Below are 23,476 nucleotides of genomic sequence, written 5' to 3' on the forward strand. Positions count from 1 at the left end.
GCGAGGTGCGGCCTCCGCTCAGGCGGGGGGCGTCGGCGCCGCGGGGCCCCGCCATGGCAGCGTCCGAGCTCTACACAAAGGTGAGGCGCCGCGGGGAGGGGGCCGCGCGGCCCGGCACCGCCCGCTGTGGGGCTAGGGAGGGGCGGGGGCGCGGGGGCCGGCGCGGCTGCACCACCCCTTCCCGATCATTTCAAAACCCCCGGCCCGGCCCGCCTGCCGCAGAGGCGCCTTCCTCTTTCGGGCGCTCGGGGCGCAGGCCTGCCTTGGGGGTCTCTCTGGCCCCTGCCACGCTTCCTGGGCTGGGTGCTCAGCGTGTTTCTGATTGGAAAGGGGGGGCCGCCGCCAGGATTGCCCTGCCCGCCGGTTTGGTTTCGGAAAACGCCTGGTTGCGGGAGATGCTTGATCGGGTGGATCAGATGGTCCCTCCCTTGGGGACAGGCGCTTAAAATAACGTCTTGTGTTGGTATGCGGTGCCACTTCTACCGCCAGCCAGCCTTTCTGTGAGATTATTTGGAGTCCTGCAAACACGGTCGCCAGTCGATTTTTCACCCCTGAAGCCGGGTTTCACATTGCTTCCCTGGGGGTGGTGAGCCCTTGAAGATGCAGCCGGATAAATGCGAGATGATTCATGGGCTCGGATGCTCGGCTCTCATTTGTCCCTGGGAGTTTGCTACCTACGTGAATCCCTTAGAGCCTTGTTATGCTCCATGGCTTCACCATCCTCTGGGGCGAGCCTTAAGGAAAGTGGCAGCCTTTTCTTTCTTACACTGACATCAGTATTCTCCGGGTCTGGTAATCTATGAATGGCATATTTTGGAAAACTGCCCCTTTGAACACTTATGAAAATTTGTCTTAGGCGGTGTGGTGCTTTGTGAATGTATGTAGTCATGGCATTTTATACTATAACTCCAGTGTACGTAGGTGTTTTGCTAACTGTTAATTACCCTTAATTCCAGTTAACAGAATTGCCTTAACTTTTCAACTTCACGTTTGTGGCAGAATCAACATTTAGGATCTTAGAATCATTGCTTCCAAATGTGACCCAAAGTAAACCCAGGACCAAAGTTGCAGCATGTTATAGAAGTCTGGACCCACCATCAAGAGACCTGGATTCTGGCCCAGGCCTTTTAACTTACCGTGTGACCTTGGGCAAGTCACTTAACTTCTTTTGTTTGGTTGTCTCATATCTGTAAATGGAGTTAATTATACCTGCCCGACATCTCTTACAAGGCTGTTGTGAGATCAGACCTAGTAATAGATGGGAAAGCTTTTGCAGCCTGTGAATTTCTCAACAAATATGAGGTATATGATTAATTTCTTCAACCATGAAATGAGGAGTTTGCTTGAAACACTCTCTAGGTCCCCTTTTTTTCCAGTCATACATTTAAAGACTTCACAGTAGGAACTTCTCTCTAAACCTGGTAATTTTCTTAGGCATTGTAGGCCTCTAATGTATGAATGAATGCAATTAGGAACTGATTCGGTTACTTTATTAATAAACATTGATCCAGTGCTAACTATGTGCCAGGTACTGCTCTAAGTGCTTTACAAATATTAGCTCGTTTATTCCTCATAATGAACATATGAGGGTAGGTACTGAGAAGTGCCATGAAGAGATACAGGTCTGTAAACATTCCTTAGTTCCTTTGTATAGCCCTCTACTCTTCACTGTGGTGAGGAGTCCATCAGTGAGCTGCCTAATTGTGGGCTGCTTAACTAGAGACTGGATAATAAATTGCTCTTGGTGTTAAATCAGCTTTTTTTCTCCCAAGATAATTTTGAAGAAAAAAATTTTTTTAAAATACTGTGATTTTTAAATTGCAAGGATTTGAGTTTTGGTCATAGCTTCATCACACACTGTTAAAATTTGGCTTTTAGGCATTGTAAAGACAGACTGGTTTAGACATCAAAAGTGAGTTGAGCTTAAATTGCCTTCTAAATACATTTATGCCTAAGTATAATCTCCTCACTTGGCTATTTGTTGGTTAATTCTTTTTGTGAATGGGCCTTAGCTTAATGGTGGGCCAGAATATTTATTGAGCACCTCTTGGGTGCCAGGTACTTTATTTAATATTGAGAGGTTCTAACAATGAACAAGACACAGCCCTTTCCCGCACAGGGCTCACAGTCTGTTTCCTATATTCTTGACCTACTTTGAATATCCAGGAGCATAAATAACCTGTTGTTACCTCCATAGCAGGGAGACAGCTGGTGTGGTATTTATTAGTAGAAATTAGGGAATGGGTTGGGACGTGGGGAAGGTTGGATGATTCTAGAGATAGAAGCTTGGGTAGTGATTATTAGAGGAAGAGGGAAATCATTAGAGGTTAAATCAATGGATAAACACAAGGATTTTTCCCTCACAGAGGATTATAGGGAAGGAAGTTCTGGAGTAGATTATAAGGAAAGATGTATTAGTGACGTGCCATAATTATGGTATTCAACGTAGTGGTTAAATCTGAAAAGTGCCTTTTTAAAAAATGTCATTCAGAGTTTAAAGGCAGATTTTGATATGTGATACATATCAGCTCCCATAACAGTGAAAGGCAAGAGATCATTCAGTTTATTCTTTGTAGCTAAAATGATAATGGTTTTCTCATAGTAAGTTATCAGGGCTTCCATTTTGTAAATTTTTCCAGCAGCATAAACATTTTAAGGACAATAGCTAGATTCCCAGGATATAACATTTCTGGAAACCAACATTTTGGTTAAAATGTTTTTATTTTATTTTATTTTATTTTTAAGTTTATTCTGAGAGAGAGAGAGAGAGAGAGAGGAAGCACAGGGGCAGGGGCAGAGAGAGAGAAGGAGAGAGAATCCCAAGCAGGCTTCGCTGGCAGCACAGAGCCCAACTCAGGGCTTCAGCCCACAACCCATGAGATCATGACCTGAGCCAAAATCAAGAGTCAGATGCTTAACTGACTGAGCCACCCAGGCGCCCCTGTTTGTTGGTTTTTAAAATAAAGGCTTTATTGAGATATAATTTACATACCATGCAACTCCCAATTTAAAGTGTACGATTCTTTTTTTTAATTTTTTTTAATGTTTATTTTTTGAGAGAGTAAGCGAGCAGGGGAGGGGCCAAGAGAGAGGCAGAAACAGAATCCAAAGCAGGTGCCAGGTTCTGAGCTGTCAGCACAGAACCCACGTGGGGTTCGAACTCACAAATGGTGAGATCATGACCTGAGCTGAAGTCGGATGCTTAACCAACTGAGCCACCCAGGTGCCCCTAAAGTGTACATTTCTTAAATAAGTAAACATTAAAAAAAAAACCCAAAAAACAAAAAGCTTTCACGTTCTCTCTCTCAAAATAAATAAATAAACATTAAAAAAAAAATAAAGTCTGCAATTCAGGGGCCGCCTGGGTGGCTCAGTCGGTTGAGCATCCGACTCTTGATTTCTGCTCAGGTCATAATTGCAGGGTCACAGGATGGAGCCCTGCATCACCCTCTGTGGAGCCTGATTAAAATTCTCTCTCTCCTTCTCCCTCTGCCCCTCTTGTGTGTTTGTGTGTGTATACTCTCTCTCAAAAAAATAAAAGTGTATAATTCAGAGATATTTAGTATAATCACAGTTGTGGGTCAGTTTGTGTTTAGATCCACCTGGGTTGTTCCCAAAAGAATTAAAGGTGGCTATGATATCTCATTGCTTTCTGATTTTGAAAATATTTACTAGTCTTGACTTGCCAGTGGATATTTGAATCATAATGTCACCCATAGATGCTTTCAGTAACTTCGAAGGATTCAGCATTTGTGGAGCAGAGTTTATTAATTAGGCCTGGATAGATCACCAGCAGCAGTCAAATGTCATGGTAGTCCTCCTCACATGAGCTTCCCAAACATCATGGATAACACCATAAATGCCCTAGAATGCCCAAGATTACCTGAAGTTGTTTAATTAGGAGTCCCATTGTGTATCAGGATGCTGAGTTTTGTAACAGTACAAAAACTAAAGCCCCTACTAGAGAAGCAACATAAACTTTCCTAGATGAAACTACAATTTAGGCCAATAGATTGTATATCTGTAATCTTCCTTTCCCACTATATTTCTTCATACCTACTGAAGCCACATGGCCTAGATTTTTTTCTGGGATAGTTCCTGTTTTATATTCTATGCCATTTTCCCCCTACCATCAATCCTGGAAATTCTAATATTTGGGTGTTGAAATTACATTTCTCAGAGTACTTTCAGCATCTTAAAGCAGGACAGAAACCTCATGTCTCATCATGTGCCTGATATAGGATTTAGCAAATACATTCGATTTCCTCAAGTATCCTGTCCTGCCCCTTCCATCTATATTTCCTCCCGATGTCTCTAATGGCAGGGAAACAGACTCTAAATGATAGTTTGAGATGATTAGTTCACTTGTAGGAATGGAGCAGGGTACAAAGAAGTGGTTAAACAAGTAAGCACATTTCCAGGCATGTTGAACAGGATGAGTAATAGCGTGGAGAGCTGGGAGCCAGGGAAACCAAAAAAAAAAAAAAAAAAAAAAAAAAAAAAACCCACCAAAAAAAACCGTTGTAGGAAACAAAATAGGAAGTGATGAAGCTCTGGTAGACTGAGGCACAGGCAGAAGTTATATGAGAAAAGGACAAAGCTGAGAGGCAGGTGTCTGTGATGGATTAGGTACAGGAAGGGAAGGAGAGGGAACAGCATAAGTTAACACCAGTAGCTCTAGATTTGGAAACTGGAAATTAATTCCCATTATGTCATGGAGTTTTGCAGACTCCGTGTAACCTGTAAGCTACTAAGAAATACTTCTTCAGACTGCTTGAGCACAGCAGAAAGCTCATGATTTCCTCTTGAAATTTGTTACTGTCTCTTGAAGTGTGAAAGTTTGGTGTATTGCCCAGTGGCTAAAAGAGTACAAAGGAATTCTCATTTTAATGAGAGTTGCTACTGCCAGATGAACATTTCAAATCTATCTGGTGCTTTTAGCAGTTCAAAGTAGGGGAATACTGGAGGAAAGTCTATGAATGGGGTTCCTGGGATTTAACCATTACCTCCAAAGGGTTGGGGCACGGTGGAGGTGCACTATAAGAAAGTGTGGGAGAGGACAGGCAAACCCTCTTTCCTTACATCTTGTCTCCGAAGGTAATATAGCTTCTTAGTTTTTTACTTTATAATGGATTTTGCCTCCATAGGGAGAATGTAGGGGCACATGGCCCACTGGAGGATAGAGTTTGATGTATTCGTCTCTACTTAGGCAATTCCTAATGAAGTATAAGGTCTTGTGAAAAGTTGAAACTCCTAGCCAGGAGTTTCTATGTAATAAGGCCTGGCCCTCGGTAAAGTATCATGTGGGCAACCCCACTCCTCCCATTCCACCTGACTGACAGGTCTCCTTCCCACAGAGTCATCCCAGACTTTGTCCATTTGTCTCCCTGGGGAGTTTGTCCTCTCCTTTCCTTCCAGCACCTGCCTTTCTGTCTCTCTTTCCAACAACTTTAGTGAGGTATAATTTATATGTAATAAAATTCACTCATTTTAAATGTACAGTTTAGTGAGTTTGACAGATATGTTCTGTCATGTAACCACTACCACAAACAAGATATAGAACATTTTCATCATCCTCAAAAGTTCCTTGTGTTAAGCTTCTTTTCTTCCCCAGTTAATTCTTTGTGGCTAAAAGGATAATTTTTTAAATGAACTCCTATTTACTGGAGTTGTGCTTGCCCAGTGGGGCAGCAGGAAGAGTTGTTTGTTTTCAAAATGTATGTTATGGTTTCACGTTAGCCCAACCAATAGAGAGATACTTACTCTAGAGGCCTGAACCGAGGTGTCACTTCTGTGGAGTTTCATTCACAGTGGGAGGTGGGAGTGGATCGAAAAGGATTTTAGGTGATTTATTTAATTTTTCCTTCACACACTTACCCCTTTACCTTTATTGATAGGGTCTGCCTTTGATGCCTTGAGTCCTTAGGTCCTTAGTGTGCTAAAATGCCCGTTGGTCACTTTTGCCTTTTAACAGTTGTCCTGTTCCATCTACCTTGGTTGTAATGCCAGTCTGGGTTTGTGGTGATACAGATTTTTAAACTGCAGAAACTTATCCCTGGCTTCTTCATGCCTCGGACCTTCTCCATTTCTTTTCTAAGCCCTCCTCAGCTGGAAGTCTCCTAAACCAGCAGCCATTAGTATTAAACAGCTCCTTGTACCATAGAGGTTTTTGCCAGTTGTGGAACTTGGGGATGGTGTGATTATGTTTTGACTTCAAAATAAAGACTCCAAACTTGGTTGAAATCAAGGGAGAAGTACATTGTCCACTTCTAAGTGTTCACGAGGACCATCTGTCTACCTCCTTTGGCCTGATGTGCTGCTGTGTTGTGAACATGTTGTTGTGTTCACAGTGCTGAACTGGAGGGAGGCCGGGCACTAAAAAGACAAGTTTTGTCTCTCCTTAGTCACTCATACAGAAACTTGCATTTTCCTGGCCAGGAATCCTGTGTGTATGTTTGGGGTTTCTACTTCTTTGTAAAAACACACGGAAACTAGAGGAGTTTCAGAATGGGAGAAGTAAAATGATTATGGCAATAAAGAAGGTAGATTAGAAAGGCAGAACTCCTTAACTTAGAAAGGTGAAGGTGGAAAATGATGAAGTATTTAACATCAAGAATAATAGAAGTTTTATAACATCAAATCTCGGGGATTCTTGTTAGATCTTGAAATAAATAAATATGTTATTTAAAATGAATTTCTACTTGGGGGTGCCTGGGTAACAGTCAGTTAAGCATCCGACTTTGGCTCAGGTCATGGTCTCACGGTTTGTGGGTTTGGGTCCCATGTTGAGCTCTGTGCTGACACCTCGTAGCCTGGAGCCTGCTTTGGATTCTGTGTCTCCCTCTCTCTCTGCCTCTCCCCTGCTCTCATTCTGTCTCTCTCTTTCTCAAAAATAAACATTGTAAAATGAATTTCTGCTTTAAACATTATGTTTACATTTATGAAACTTATTACCTCAAGTTATGATGGCAGCTAGTATGTAGTAGATAAATAAAAAGGGTCTGGATAATTCATACATCATAGTTCTGAGATACTGACTTAACAAACATCTCTTTGACAGTGTTAAACAGTTTACCAGCCAGAGCTGTTTTAGTTGGAAGTAACAGAAACATGACTCAAAGCCAAAAAGGATTTTATTTGCTTCTATGACCTGAACACCCAGGTCCATGGATTCAAAGCTAGAATGTGGTCTCTTGGGCTCTCTGTCACTGACTTTCATGTCAGATTATGCTGTCTACCATTGGTTTCATCCACATGACAGCTCTTTTCATGATGAAAAAGATGGTCAGTGGCACCTGCCGACCACATGATCTTCCAGCTCTGGGCCTGGAGGAAGAGAGTCTGGTAGAAGAATCCTGGTTGCCCTTGCTAGGGGTCATGTGCCCTCTCGTTCCACTCTGCTGTGTAGGCAGTGGAGGAAAAATACTATGCATAGTCAAGTCCTACTCATCTCAGGCCAGGCAGAGGATAAGATCTCATGATGAATAGCTCTGCTCAGATCTGGTGGCTGAAAACTGTTGCCCATCAGAAAGAATAGTCAGTGTCTGCTATGAATAAGTCACCAAAAATGACAAAGCGATTGAATTCTGCCCCTACCCTTCTGGTCTTTAAGCAGAAGAATGGGAGGATTTTGCATGGACAGAAGACATTGTATATCTTTCCCTAGAGAATCATTTGAATTAAAAAAAAAAGAAAAAAGAGCCATGGAGAATCCATATAAGCAAATGTTACTGAAATCCTATCAGAGATTGAAGATTTGAAAAGTATTTTTCATTCAGTCTTAATTAGGGGGTTATGAACCCTATGTCATCTTTCCTTCTGATCTCTTTCTGCCCTATTTACTCAGCATTTTATTTCCCCTCATTTTCTTCATTTTTTTGCTTGAATACATGATCTCTTCCCTCATTTTCAGCAATGAATAAATTGTAAAATTTATTATTCCCCTTTGATTGTCTAAATCATCCTGTATGCATCTTCAATGTTCTTTTTATGCTCTCTTGCCTTCCATTCTGTCATCTACAAGTGTTATCTGTCTACGTCGACAGATGTCCTCTGTCATCTTGATCCCCCTACTCCTTTATTTTATCTATTCATTCTAGTGCTCTCTTGTGCTTTGTTATAATCAAATACACACACAGACAGACAGACACACACACACACACACACACACACACACACACACTCCCCAAAAAGGGAATAAAACAAATTCTTATGAAGTAAATTGTTATTCAGTAACTAATTAGATTGTGGAGGGTGCTTCATTTCCTCAAATCCTCGTACTTTTGCTTTGTTACCATTCTCTGAACCTGACATCACAATAGAAAGTAATTTCTCATGAGTTTACATAAGTTATTTTCTGTGTATGGGGGTGTCTATGTGTTTTAAACAATTAAACACTTTTGTGTTAGACTAGTTTTTAGTCTAGACTGCACTAGTGAGAACTTAGTTTTTCATTTTGCCCTACTGAAGTATATACAATAAGATGACCAGCTATTTCTTTAAGGATACCATCTTACTTTAAAACATTGTTGTAACAGTATTTTAAAAACTTTATTCAGAATTGGTCTCTATGTGTTCAAGCTGAGAAAAATCTTACTTCTTATTTGACAAGTGTCATGCTCATGCTGGGAGCAGAAGTCCTGGAGATGTTTCATAAAATCAGGAGATGTGTATTTTAATAAGGAATTTGGGTCAAAATGTGGATTCAGTATTTATCAATTCAGAATAAATAGATGGGTATTATCTATCTCTTTAGGTATATATCTGTATCTTTTTATAGAAGTGAAAAGCCACTAGCCACTAGAGCTAATATTGCATTTTCACCCACCCTTCCTGTTTATACTCATTTTTTTTCATCTTAGACCACAATTTCTCAACCTCTGCCCTATTGTCATAGAAGGCTAGATAATCCTTCCTTTCTGCAGGCTTGTCCTGTGTATTATATGTTTAGCCAAATCCCTAACCTTTATCTGCTAGAGCCAGTAACATCCCCCACCCCCAGTTGTGACAACCAAACTTTATTATCTGCCAACATTACCAAATATCCCATGGGGGGGCCAAATCCCTCTCCCTACTACCCTCATTTGAGAACCTCTGCCCTAGACCTTAAGGCTTAAACTAGGGTAAGAAAAAGTGGGAAAGAGTTAAAAACAGAAGCAGAGATTTATTGGAAAAACTGTTAAAAAATAACTTTTCAGTAGTTTCTTTTTTGCTTATAGAAATGATACATCATGAACAATTTGGAAAATACAAAAACATATGAAGGAAGAAAGTTAAAAATAAACCAATTCCATCCAGAAATAATCATTGTCAATTAGTAATTTGCTTCCTTAAGTCTTTCATATGTATGTATGTATGTATGTATGTATGTATTTTTTAATGTTTATTCTTAGAGAGAGAGAGAGCATGAGCAAGTGAGGGGCAGAGAGAGGGAGAGACAAAATCTGAAGTAGGCTCCAGGATCTGAGCTGTCAGCACAGAGCCTGACTTGGAGCTTGAACCCACGAACCGCGAGATCATGACCTGAGCCGAAGTCAGATGCTTAACCGACCGAGCCACCCAGGCACCCCTCATCTGTATTCATAATGTAGTTTTTATGATATTTTAAATGTAATATGTATTGTGAAAAATTTTTTATGATTAAATATTCATTAAGAATGTTTTTAGTGACTGCATAATTTTCCATCATCTGCATGTACCATAATTTATTTACTGCTTGGCCTTTTCACTATTATAAGACAGGGACTATGGTGAGCATCTTTGTACATAAATCTTTGAATTAGTCAGTTTTAGTCAATTTTATATTCCACGTCTCCCTGATAAGTGTTATCATTTACATTTATGCAGGGTAGTGTATTCACATTTATTTCATTTTAAAAATAGCACTTTCTATGTACATTGCTTCAGGGCTAGGATGACCAGATGTCCCACTTATGTGAGATGCTTTTTGCCATCCAGTGCCTTTATTGTGTTTTGAGAAATCCTCTTAGATTGAAATACATAAATTTATTTCAAAAACTTAACCTTTTGGAAATCTAAACTATTTGCTTTTTCTGACCATTTTCCTCATTGTTGCCCTTATTCATTGTTTCTCTTTGATCTTGGGGGAATCTGGGCCAGACAGAATTATTGAATTAGAAAGAATTAAAACAACCATGAAGCTTTTGTCCTAAGAGTACAAACAATATAATATTAACTTGAAAATTACCTGAAAATATGTTACCATTTTATTATAGACAACATGTCCTCCTGATTAGAACAATTATTTGTCTGGAGTGGTCTGGAACAATTATTTGTTTTCAGTGGATACTCAAGAACCTGAGAGATCTTCAGCACCTGCTTTAAAACAAATAGAATGGAAGTGCCTGGATGGCTCAGTCAGTTGAGCATCCAACTCTTGCTTGTGGCCCAGGTCATGATCCCAGAGTCGTGGGATTGAGCCCGAGAGTGAAGCCTACTTACGATATTCTCTCTCTCTCTCTCTCTCTCTCTCTCTCTCTCTCCCCCCCCCCCCCCCGAGCCCCTCCCCTGCTTGCGCTCGCTCACTCTCTCTAAAAAATAAAACAAAAACACAAGTAGAATGGAGCAAAATACATCCAGCATTAAAGATAGCATCCTAGAACAGAATCTTTATAGCAGTCAGAAGGTGTTTTGGGGTTTGTGAGGCCAGTGGGTCATTGCTGTGTACAGCAGCACTGCTTAAGGACTGGTAGCCACAAGTGTGATTGAAAGTTGATTGTTTGGAAATGTGGATATTGAAGCCATAGGAAACTGAGCAGAAGCCTTAGTGTCGTTGGAAATTTCTTCGCTTTATTCCTCCATGAAAACCTTGATTTTTACCTTCTTTAGTTGTTACTTGTTTTCTTCTAAAAACTGTGGCTTGCAGGGGCGCCTGGGTGGCGCAGTCGGTTAAGCGTCCGACTTCAGCCAGGTCACGATCTCGCGGTCTGTGAGTTCGAGCCCCGCGTCGGGCTCTGGGCTGATGGCTCGGAGCCTGGAGCCTGTTTCCGATTCTGTGTCTCCCTCTCTCTGCCCCTCCCCCGTTCATGCTCTGTCTGTCTCTCTCTGTCCCAAAAATAAATAAAAAACGTTGAAAAAAAAATTTTTAAAAACTGTGGCTTGCATAAATGCATGACTCCATGGCAGTATAATTATCAAATAATCATGGTTAATATTTACTGAGGTCTTACTATGGACCAGACACTATTCTGAGGACTTTGATACAACTGTGTCCTTCCTTGGCTTCTACCTCTTCCAGTGCCTGAAAGAGAGGCACTATATCATAGCAGTCAAGGTTTGGACCTATACTTAGAGTTTGAATTGTGGTTGGAATCCTGGATTCTCTGTTCACTTTTTGTGTGACCTTGATGAGCTACTTAGCCTCCATGCGCCTCAATTTCCTCATTTTTATTATAAGGATAATAACACCTACCTCATATGGTTTTAATGATGACTAAATTTTTTCTTTTTTCTTTGAGAGAGCGACAGAGAGTGTTGAGAGAAAGAATCTTTGGCAGGTTCCATGCTTAGCATACAGCCTGATGCTGGGCTTGATCTCATGGCCATGAGATCATGTTCTGAGCCAAAATCAAGAGTCAGATGCTCAACCGACTGAGCCACCAGGTGCCCCCTAAATTTTTTAATATATAAAAAATGTTTAGAATAGTAACTGATACATAATAACATACTTAACTGTTGGCTGCTTTATTGCTTTTTTGGTTGTGGCTATTATTCTCTTTTCTGGCTGCTTTGTCTTCTTCATAACCTCAGCAACCTCCTATTACCCCCTAGATATTGGTCCTCCCAAGGCTCTGTCTGTAACCTAAACTCCCTCCCACTGTGGCCTGATCTGCTCCTGAAAAGTTAGGTATGAACCTGTGTTGACGACTTGCAAATCTGTTTCCAGCCTATTTGCTTTCCCTACAAACCTAGGTCTCTGTGATGATTGCCTATGGGCATCTTTACAAGCACTTAGAGCCTAGCATATTCAAAATTGAACTCGTCATCTCCTCCCTTCCTGTTCATCCCACTCTACCCTACTTCTTTGTGTCTTCCTTCCTCATCTGTAGGATGGGGTAATAGTAATATCTACTTCGTAGGGTTATTAAGAAGATTAAATGACATAGTTTATGCATAGCACTTAGAATAATTCCTGGTACCTATTTGACAAATGTTAGCCACTATAATTGTTACTATTTATATTTCTTGTCTTGTGAATGGCATCAACATCTATCCATGTACTCAAACCAAAAATTCAGAAATTGTCTTGATTTATTCCCCTTTAACCCCACACCCCAATCACTTACCATTTCCTGGTGCTATCCATGCTTTGTTTGGACCCTTTATTATTTTTTCTTGTATCTTGTAAAAGTATCCTAAGCAATTCTTGCTCTAACTCCTATAATCTGGTTTTTCTTCTGCTACTAGAGTGATTTTCATTTTATTTTATTTTTTGATGTTTTATTTATTTTTGAGACAGAGAGAGACAGAGCATGAGCAGGGGAAGGGTAGAGAGAGAAGGAGACACAGAATTCGAAGCAGGCTCCAGGCTCTGAGTTGTCAGCACAGAGCCCGACGCAGGGCTTGAACTCACAAACCGTGAGCTCATGACCTGAGCTGAAGTCGGATGCTTAACCTACTGAGCCACCCAGGCGCCCCCAAAGTTTTTGTATAATGAAGATATCATCATGGTACTCTCTGACTTGAAATTCTTTCATGATTCCCTATAGGATATTGTCTTGAGAATAAGTATGTTAGTGCAGTGCTTTCCAAACTTTGGTGTACATCTGAAATCACCTAGTAATCTTGTTAAAATGGAGATTATGATGTAGGTCTGTGATGGGGCCCCAAGACTCTATTTCTAACAATTCCCAGCTGACGCCACTGCTGCTGGATTGAGGACTGCACTTGAGTAGTGAGGCTGTAATATACTGGGCTTTTCCTGATCTGCCTTCACTCTGGGCCTGCCTCCTATCTCATTTTCCCTCATGACATTCAGGTGTTCACTTGAAGTCAAGAGCTCTTCCTGCTTTGCAGCATTCCCCTTGCCTGGCTTTCTCCACTGTTTATTCATGAATTAGGTCTTTCAGATCCTAGTTTGTGTAAGATGTTCCTTTGTGTTCTTATACATCTGTCCTGACACAACACTGCATTGCAGATGTTTATCTCCCCAGTGCTTCTCTGAGCCCCTTAAGGAAGGGAAATATCACATTTGTTTTGTTTTGTTTTATTTATTTATTTAATATATATATATTTTTAAGTTTATTTACTTTTGAGAGAGAGAGAGAGCATAAGCAAGGGAGGGGCAGAGAGAGAGAGAGGGAGAGAGAGAATCCCAAGCAGGCTCCATGCTGTCAGCACAGAGCCCCATGGGCTTGATCCCATGAACCATAAGAGGATGTGGGGGTGATCTGGCTGTGACATCTGTCACCCCATTGATTGCCAGTGTTGATTTGGCTGATCTGGCTGGCTAGGCGGGTGTCCCCTTTCTCCCTCACCACTCCATGTGCATCCTTCCTGAAGCTGTGTGCTCGGTTGAAGAGGATGACCTTTCCCGATAGAGGAGGACCATTCTTTGGTCATGGGTATACAAGTAGCTGTGCTCCCCTGCTAGAACCTCCAAACAAGCTCTGAAGGTCCATGAACCGTAAGAATAATGACCTGAGTAGAAATCCAGAGTTGGATGCTTAACCAGATGAGCCACCCAGGAGCCCCTTGTTGTGTTTTAATAACAACTTTATTCAGATATCATTTACATACATTACAATTCATTCATTTAAAGGTGTAATTCAGTGGTTCCAATGTTTTTTGACCTACCATCTGGACTTGGGTTTAATACATATTAAGTAACACCTCCATGATTGAATGAATGAATGAATTAGATGATGTCAAAATACCATTGGAAAATTTTCTCCAGATCTTCCTCTGTGTATCTGTAATTTTTGGCTTTAATGTTTCAGCATTCGAGTCATCTTATTTATTCATCAGTAATTCTTCATGAGCTTCCTTCTTTCACCCCCCCTTTTTGGCACCAGGATAGGAATGATTTTATTCTTCCCTTGGTCAGTTTTAATGCATCATTATAGATTGCTTACCTGAATTCTCCAGTGCTTCCAGTTCTCTTTTTCAAGTCAGACTTTAATGACCAGTATTGACCTAAAACACAGATCTTACCATCCTGCTCTCCAGCTTAAAACCTCTGGCTGGTTGGGGTGCCTGGGTGGCTCAGTCAGTTAAGTGGCCGACTTCGGCTCAGGTCATGACCTCATGGTTCATGTCGGATCCTCGGATCCTCTGTCCCTCTCTCTCTGCCCCTCCCCGGCTTGTGCGCGCATTCTCTCTCTAAATGAATGAATGAATGAATGAATAAATAAATAAAATAAAAAACATTAAAAAAAAAGAAAAAGAAAACATTAACTCTACCCTAGAGGCAGGGCCAGCTTTAAAACACAAAAATAAAAACAAAAAACATCTGGCTGGTCCCCAGCCTCTCCTCCGCTGCTCTGTTTATCTACTATAGAATTAACTCTTTCCTTATCCTGATATTTAAGACTCTTGATCTTTTTCTAACCCTGTTCTCCTGGCTTGATCTTTCACAACACTGGGGTTTCTCGGACTTCATATGTAGCAATCATCTGGAGTGCTTTTAAATTGTTAATTCCCGAGTCTTGCTTCCAGAGACTCTGAGTCAGTAGGTTTGGGAGCCCCAGAAATCTGTATTTCTAATCAACGCCATAAAGGATTCTGATGCAGGTAGTCTATAGAACTCCACTCTTTGACATAGAAACGACCTTGCTGCTTGAGCCTGTGTGCCATCTTGGCTTGACTTTGGACTTTGTGTACCGTACTTCCTCTTATCAGAATCCCCCCTCCTTAGTAAATGCTCAATAAAAGTTAGTTGAATTGAACTATTTGTTCAGTGGTGGTGGTGAGTCTTTTTAAAATTATAAGATGATATTACTGTGGATACATTGTGGGCCACTTTTTTTTCCCCCTGACTATCCTTGGTGTTTCACTTTTAATAGAATATGTGAGAAAACCAGGCACATGGAAGTGACCCAGTAAATCTTTTTGCTATTTTTAAAGGCAACTGGAAAAACTGCCTCTCTTATATTAAAACTAAATTGGGAATCTTCTATGGTGAAAGATGTTCCGTTACCTTTACTAATAATAGATGTGAAATAGTATAATAAATGACTTGCAAAATTACTTTAGGAACTATTTTCCTTTTAAAAAAACCTTTAAAAAAACTATATAAATAATAAATATTCAGTGCAGAGCCTTGGAAAATTCAGAAATACAAAATAAAGGATTGCATGTAATCTCTGTCCTTACATATTCTTAATATTTTGATGTATGCCCTTCTATTTTTTTATGTATATTTTCTCCAACAAAATGGTTTATTTTGTACTTACTATTTTGCAGCAAGATTTTTTTGTCTAAATGGTGTATTCTGCCAATACATATTCTTTTACAATATCTTTTTAATGGATTCAGAATGTTATATTGCATCAATTGGTCATAATGTTGCTCAACCAGTCCCCTATGGTAAATTCCAATTTTTTGACAATTTACATTTAAACTGAAGAGCCAAAAGCCTTTGTGTGTTCCTTTAAAAAGAAATCATTTGTAGTTGTTCATGAATTTGACTATACAGAACATGCTGTTTTTCTACATAACAATATCGGTATAAAAACTTGGTGATTATCATATCAGTGTTAAGAGGATTAACTTATTAGAGTTTAGAAGGACTGAAAAAAACACAGGACTATCAAAGCACTCAGAAATAAATCCTTAAATATTTGAGATCTCTGAGTATCAATCACAACTGCCCACTAGAAGGAAATTCTCCAGACTATAGATGTAGATAGATCAAGGATATTAATCAGTGGGCCAGGTGCATTAAGCTGTAGGTTAGCTCCAACTGAGAGGACAATGATTTCCTTCCTCCACCAGTATTTTGGAAGCCATATGGTAGGTAGGATGAATTGTATTGTAATCTATATATTGATATACTCGCTTTTTCTTGTTAGTAAAAGAGGCTGTCCCTGACTAATAAAAGCACTCAGAATTTGTCAAGTGTATGCATCCATGTTTAATGGCAGGATGGTCTGGTTACTCAGAAACTGTTGGCTTTAGAAATGAAAGTGTTGACTTAGGCTAAAGGGAGAAGAAATAGAGCAGTTGTTGTTATTCAAGAAAAAACACATTTTCCAATCAAGAGAAGTAATGTGGGAGATAATCTTTGAGACATAAGATTGAGCTCTTAAAAGCTCTTAAAAGGAGTATTTTGGTTAATGTATTTCAGTTAAGCCCCCTTGGTTTACAAATACTATAAATGTTTCTTATAATTAGTTTCTACCTGAAATGTCTGGGACACTGGCCAGGGATTCTTAAGGGCCCATTCTTGAGGTATTCAGTCCCCTTGGGGCAGAGGTGGCACATTGTTGGGTCCAAGGATTTTCTAAATCTGTGTCAGGAGCAGTGCCTTAGTCTTTGAAAAATCTGTGGCCCATGCAAAATTTCCTCTTCCATCACTGCCTGTTAGAGTCGTTGAGGTCTAATTTGTCTTTGGGAACTGGGGCCTCCATTATGGTGTGTTTAACAAGGATCTGGACAAAACCTGTAGTGTGCAGCCTAAATGATTAGAGTAAGGATTAGGATGTCTCGTTGGAGTTGATGAAAACATAAGTGATGCGGACATTTAAGTCAGCATCAGTTCACAAATCTGTAAGACTCGGTTGTACAGAATGTACCATTCTGTACATTAAACCTACATTCTTAAAATAATTATGTTCATAAGGTTAAACATCTCCTATATTCTTCTTGCTCATCTATTGTTGTTTTTCAGGATTTTCTAAGGTAACTGTCATAGACTATGGTGAAATTTAATAAATCTGAGTAAGTAGAGACCAGATTATTTTAAAATATATGTGGGTGAGATAGATGGAGCACCACTATATATGATTCCAGCTTGAAAATTTCTTCTGTTGGGCAGCAATTTTGTAACTATGAAGTCACATAGATTGAGTCTATTCAGAATATGGTCAGTGTATAAACAAACAGTCTCAGCGAGAGCACTGGAACTGCTTCTGTGCACGCTTTTCACTATAGTCAGCTTAATTCCTTTGGTTCTCATTTGTCGCTGCCATGGCACAGTGACATCAGATGCAGCTGGAGCTTAAAGAAGGGCCGTGTGAATTAATTCCCGTGAAACAAAAACTGCCTCAAGTAATTAGTGGAGTAACAGTCTCTTTAGAAGACTTTAGTACTTTTTTTTTTCAAGGACTAGAGAAGGAGAATGGCACAGATTGTTCACTTGAGACCATTTTCAGCTATTGATCCGTCTTACAGTCTTCATCTGATGGTTCTGATTTCCACATGAATCATTCAGGCCCTGGAGTGATTTTTCTCTTATTTTCTCTTGAGGCTCTCTAACTTCAGTGACAGTTTTCAAGAGAGCAATCTATGAACTTTGGCTTTGTCAGAATCTAAAAATGGTCTCTTTTATTATTTTATTTATAGTTGTCATATTTTAGTTTAAATACAGTTGACCTAGCAAGCAAAAAAACTGTGTTTACAAGTAGGATAGCAAGTAGGTACAGGTCACGTTGCCTGCTGGGTTATTGGAGAGAAGAGGCTATGTATGTGCCCATTACTGTTTTTTCTTTTTTTATGTTTATTTATTTATTTGAGAGAGAGCAGCATGCACGAGCAGGGGAGTGGCAGAGAGAGAGGGGGAGAGAGAATCCCAAGCAGGCTCTGCCCTGTAAGCACAGAGCTCAAGGTGGGGGCTCCATCCCATGAACCGTGACATCATGACCTGAGCCAAGGTCAAGAGTCAGACACTTAAACTGACTGAACCACCCAGGCACCCCATCCCATCACTATTGGCTTTTTTTTTTTTAATGTTTATTTATTTTTGAGAGAGAGAGAGAGAGAGAGAGAGAACGAATTGGGAGAAGGCAGAAAGAGAGAGACACACATGTAGAATCTGAAGTAGGCTCCAGGCTCTGAGCTGTCAGCACAGAGCCTGACATGGGTCTTGAACCCACACCCTTGAGATCAGGACCTGAGCCTAAGTCCAGACACTTAAGCAAGCAACTGAGGCATCCAGGCGCCCCCCGTCCCCCCAATCATTATTTTCTTTAGTTAATCATACTGTCAGATGATTTTGCTATTATGAGGTTTTGTTTTGTTTGGTTGTTTGTCTTCCAAATAGTTAAGGAAAAAGGGATTATTGGACAAAGATAGCCAGAGTTAGGGAAAACCAGGTCAAGAGATAAGTAGGAATATCCTTTCCCATACGTGGTTATCTTATTTTTCCAATCTAACATTATTATAATCAGTAGAAACTTTCATTTTATGGCCTAACCTTTAAGGACACTGCTTTCAAGCAAACTAGAAAGTTTAATCTACTTCTAATTTTAGTAGGTAAAAAGAGAATAAGAGGAAGTTAACATTTAACCTATGATATATGGGGTTTTTTGACAAATAAAAAGGTCTGGATTTTATTATGTGTTGAAAATATGCTCAGGATCTTATATATGTTAAGTAGCTAAATTTTTGGGAGCATAATAATAAAGATGTAAGGAAATAAAAGTATAAAAAAAAAAGGCTAAAAAAAGGGCAGTTTGAGATTGGGAGATTTGGGTTGGATTACCCAAATGTGTGTTACCATGTATGTGTAGGGCAAACAGTTTTGTCCTAGGAGATAGCCTGATAATTCAGGGAACCAAGATTTGTCTACAAATAATATTGGCCACTGTGCTGTAATAGCAAACTCACAGTAGATAAAACAGAAGAGGCATCAGGTCTAATAATAGATGTCTAGTTATGTTTCTACTTGAGTCCTTTGTGCATTGTCTTTGTGTTGTGATGTCTGTTTTGGTTGTTTGTTCTGTGAGGTTAGTTGTAATTTTTACCTAAGATTTCTAAAACTAACTACAAAATCTGTTTTAATTACCCGACTTTAGGTTTTTGAAAGATGTGATTGAAACAGTTTTGCCACGTAGGGATTTGTGTGAGCCAGGTATACTATGAAAAGAAAGTAGAGAAAAGACTATTTACAACATGTAAACAAGAGTTAAACCTGATGCTCAGAGGCGGCAATGGTGTTGGTGACCTACCAGTTCAAGCAACCTACACTTGAACTGGTTACTAAATTCTAGGACAGAGACCCCAGGATGGACACTTAAAAAATATGTTTATTTCATTACCTGCTTGGATTTGTTTTTTGTAACACACACAAAAAAAGAGTTAAACCATCTGAATTTGAAATGTTAAATAACAAGTACATAAAAGGAATGGAAAATACGTGAGAACAGATGAATTAGCAAATAGTAATATGATATAGTTAAAAGCATGATCTCCTGTGTTAGGCTGAGCTTCTTCCTGGGTGATTTGGCAAATTAATGCTTGTGCTCACCTCAAAGGACAGCTGAGAGATTATGTATATTGTATGAATGTAAAGCACACATGAATGTGTGTAAAGCACTTAGCTTAGTACTTGGCACATCATAATGGAGTCTGATTCTTAACTCTTAGCTGGTATTATTGGCTTGTCTATTTTATTTTATTTTTAAATGTTTATTTATTTATTTTAGAGAGAGAATGTATGTGCACAAGCAAGCTGGGGAGAGGCAGAGAGAGAGGGAGCTTGTCTGGCTTGTCTATTTTAAATGATTTGTAAAAATTCATTTGCTTAAAAAAAAAAACATAGTCCTGATAGACCTCTCCTTATCATACTCTTAATGCTTTTGGAGGATTTCAAGACATGAGTTACGTACACTAATACAATTTTCCCTTCATTCCAGATAGGGTTTGGCTAGTGATTCTCTTTCACGTATCATCTGTCTGTAACTCCACATTGTCAGCATCATCTGACGTGGCTGTAGCTTTCCTCCCAGCCCCTTTGAAATTTCTCTATCAGCATTCTCAACCTTTTTTCTGCCAGTAAGAGGAACTTATTCTAAACGAGGGCTCTTAACAGTCCTGCACCCAACTGTAATTAACTGAGGAACTAGCACTTCATGCGTAATATAGACATGTATCATGAACTATTGGTTGAATCTGAAAAGGCAGTCCCAGGCCTTTTTCTTTTGCCACTGTGGAGGTTTAAAAGACAAATATTCCCTTTTCTCACTTTTGTTGAAGTTAGAGCTAGCTGCATAATTCAGTTTTGGCTAAAGTGATACAACCAGAAAAAAATGCTTTTATGATAGAAGGAACAGAAGCAAGAGGACAGTTTGGATGCATATCCTTTTCTTTATTCCACTCTAAAATGTGGAATATGACGTATGGCATTGTGGCAGCAAAATTGCGATCATGAGTCAACATGCCTGTGAGTGAAGAGTTAACAAGCTGAGGGGGTAGAGCAAAAAGACAGAGTCTGGGTTCTTAGTGATATTATCAAACTGTCAGAACAACCCTCAGATAGCCTTCTTTGGACTTCTGGTTTCCTATGGTTTTAAAGTCCTATCAGTTTAAGCTACTTGGTTAGACTTGTTTGTTCCTTATGGCTGAAAGCATTCCCAACTTAAGTCAAAGCAGCTTTAATGTGAATAAAGTTACCATAAATTTGGGAGATGTTTGTCCAATCTATACAGGGTTATGTATGCACAAAATAAATGCAGGTAACATGGGAATAAAACAGAATCCAAGAGGTGAAACATCTTTAGACATTGCAAAACATGGGCAGTAATATCAAATAACCTAGTCCTAGTCATAATTTCTGGGTTGTCTGGTGACCTCGCGAGTCCTTTCCCACAAAAAAAAAAAGAACGGAGCCTGGAGCCTGCTTCCGATTCTGTGTCTCCCTCTCTCTCTGCCCCTCCCCCGTTCATGCTCTGTCTCTCTCTGTCTCAAAAATAAATAAAACGTTAAAAAAAAAATTTATCTATGACTTTTTAAAGTCTTGCTTTCTGCAGGCTTAGAATCCTGAACATGACAGAGGCTAGGACTGGAGTTTGAAGAATAAAGGAAAAGCTGGGTATGAGTGAAGGTGAGGGTGTGGAAGATTTCAATTATAAGATGAGTGTGTGGAGACCAAGCCAGTCTTCCAGCCCTGCTTGTTCCTAGGATATCTTGAAGTTAAGCGTTCATGAATTTCAGTGGGGGAAGAAGAGAACAAGACATGAAAAAGACAAAGGAGAAGGAGAAGCAGCAGCAGCCACTGCCATTGAAGGCCTAGAAAAATTAAAAGCCTCTGCAACTTTGGGGTTTACTTGTGCTTTGTCTCTCAACCCTTATGTGAAATTTATGGTGAAGCCACACCAACCAGATGCTTAACCCAATCCTATTAAATTTTAGATTATTGAATGGTGTTAAGATTTTTGGTAAGTTTGTCCTTTTGATGTGAATATTTAAAGTGGAGGTAGATGGGCGCCTGGGCGACTCAGTAGGCTAAGCGACCAACTCTTGATCTTGGCTCCGGTCATGGTCTCACGGTTCACGGGTTTGAACCCTGTGTTGAGCTCTGTGCTGATAGTGCGGAGCCTGCTTGGGATCCTCTCTCTCTCTGTCTCTCTGCCACTCTCTGCCACTCATTGCCTCTATCTCTCCCCAAATAAATAAATAAACTTAAAAAAAGAAAGTGCTTCATAAAAGTATCAAAGTGAAATTTAAAGAAAAATAGAGGGACAAGGAAGGGAATACAGATGAGAAAATACAGAGAAGTCCTGTGGAAAAAATTAGCTAGAAGATTAAGAAAATTTGACCATGTAATGAGATGAACATGATAGTGATATTTTCCACTGAGGAATTGCTCTCACTTAAATTTGATCATTTGTTAAGACTGCCAAGTCAATAACTTTTTTGCATCTTTTTAAAGTTAGTCATAAAAGAAAACACTAACTCTTTGTGTAACTGAGGAAATAACTAAACCAAAATATTGTCTACCAATGGTACAATCAGAGAATTATGCTTTAAATGGAGGCTGACACATGCAAACTCCTATACATGTCCGTCAGTCTTTTACCTTGACCAATGAGGCTGATAGCGTCATTGTTCTTTCACTAGATGTTATGGAAATGGCTGGCCTTATTCATCACACATTTCTGTAGATACAGCATGACCAGAGGATATATTATTTCTGGTACAGAGTGAAAAAGAGTTTGTACAGGCACTGTGGGCAGGTAAGAGAAGGCTGTAAAGGCTGTGTTACTAGATTTAGACCTCATGTACAAGAGGTATAGAGTAACCATAGGCTCTGCTTCCCACTCAGCCCTCCTCATTCTCTCATGCAGCATTAGACTCTGAGTGTTTTTAATCTTACTAGAACTCATTTTGTCTGGCGTTTTCTGAATTTTTAAAAATTCAGTTTTCGTTTACATATATAAATACTTTTTTGACTCCTATTATAAAAGATAACATTTCATATTGATATGAATAGATGTACAGGATATAGTGTTAAGTAAAAAAAGCAAAATATGTGTGTGTATATGCTATGTTCTAGAAGAGTTTCTATATGACTGCTTAGATTATTGAAAACAGTTATTTCTAGAGGTGTAATTATGGGAATTATGGGAGACTTTTATTTTCTAATTTATCCATATCTATAATATTTAGATTTTATAATCAGTGTATGTTTCTTTTATAATTAGAAAAAACAAATATTTTCTTTCTTTCTTTTTTAAGTTCATTTATTTATTTTGAGAGAGAGAGAAAGGAGGAAGAGGGACAGAGAGAGAATCCCAAGTAGGCTCTGCACTGTCAGCATGGAGCACATTGCAGGGTTTGAACCCATGAACTGCAAGATCACGGTCTGAGCCTAAATCAAGAGTCAGCTGCTCAATTGACTGAGCCACCCAGGTGCCCCTTCTTTCTTAAGTAGTGTAAACAAAGATGTTTCGAAGAAACATTTCTCAAGTTAAGAAAAGGTGTATGATGGTGTATGTGTGTATATAATATATTTAATATATTAAAATAGTTTATAATATATTTAAGCATTGTTCTGTGCCTTTAGAACTAAAGTGTCTCATTCCTGGCCCTTTTTTAGTGTTGGAATTAACATCTTGGATTAGATTCTAATTAAGAACATTATCCAGGTGTGGGGAGAGACGTAGAGAGGCTACCTGTATAGTGTGATTTGGAGGGTACTGAGAGGAACTGCAAATAGAAGAAAAATCCATAAAGAGCTCTCACAATTTAACAAACTAACAAACAACTTGATTAAAAAATGGGCAAAGGATTTGAATGAATACACATTTCTCCAAAAAAGATTTACAAATGACCAATAAGTGCATGAAAAGATGTTCAACATTTTTAATCATTAGGGAAAAATCAAAACCACGCTATGATAATACCTCCCACTCATTAGGATCCCTATTATTAAAAAGAAAAAGCAACAGAAAATAAGTGTTGGAGAGGATGTAGAGAAATTGGAACCCTATGCACTCTTGGTGAGAATGTAAAATAGTGTGCCTACTATGAAAAACTGTATGATAGCTCCTAAAAAAATTAAACATAGAATTACCAT

At 39.4% G+C, this 23,476-nt stretch overlaps 1 protein-coding gene across 6 annotated transcripts in view; it reads left to right on the top strand.

The window, feature by feature from the left end:
* Positions 1–23,476, top strand: part of MYO5A (myosin VA) — a 188,585-nt gene continuing 165,109 nt past the window's right edge. For all 6 annotated transcript variants that reach the window (XM_042988826.1, XM_042988829.1, XM_042988830.1 and 3 more), the window contains exon 1: positions 1–80. In XM_042988826.1, coding sequence (XP_042844760.1) covers positions 54–80 — 27 coding nt within the window. In that variant the 5' untranslated portion in view covers positions 1–53. The remainder of the gene's footprint in view (positions 81–23,476) is intronic.

The sequence above is a fragment of the Panthera tigris genome, chromosome B3, assembly GCF_018350195.1.
Source record: "Panthera tigris isolate Pti1 chromosome B3, P.tigris_Pti1_mat1.1, whole genome shotgun sequence".
NCBI lineage: Eukaryota > Metazoa > Chordata > Mammalia > Carnivora > Felidae > Panthera > Panthera tigris.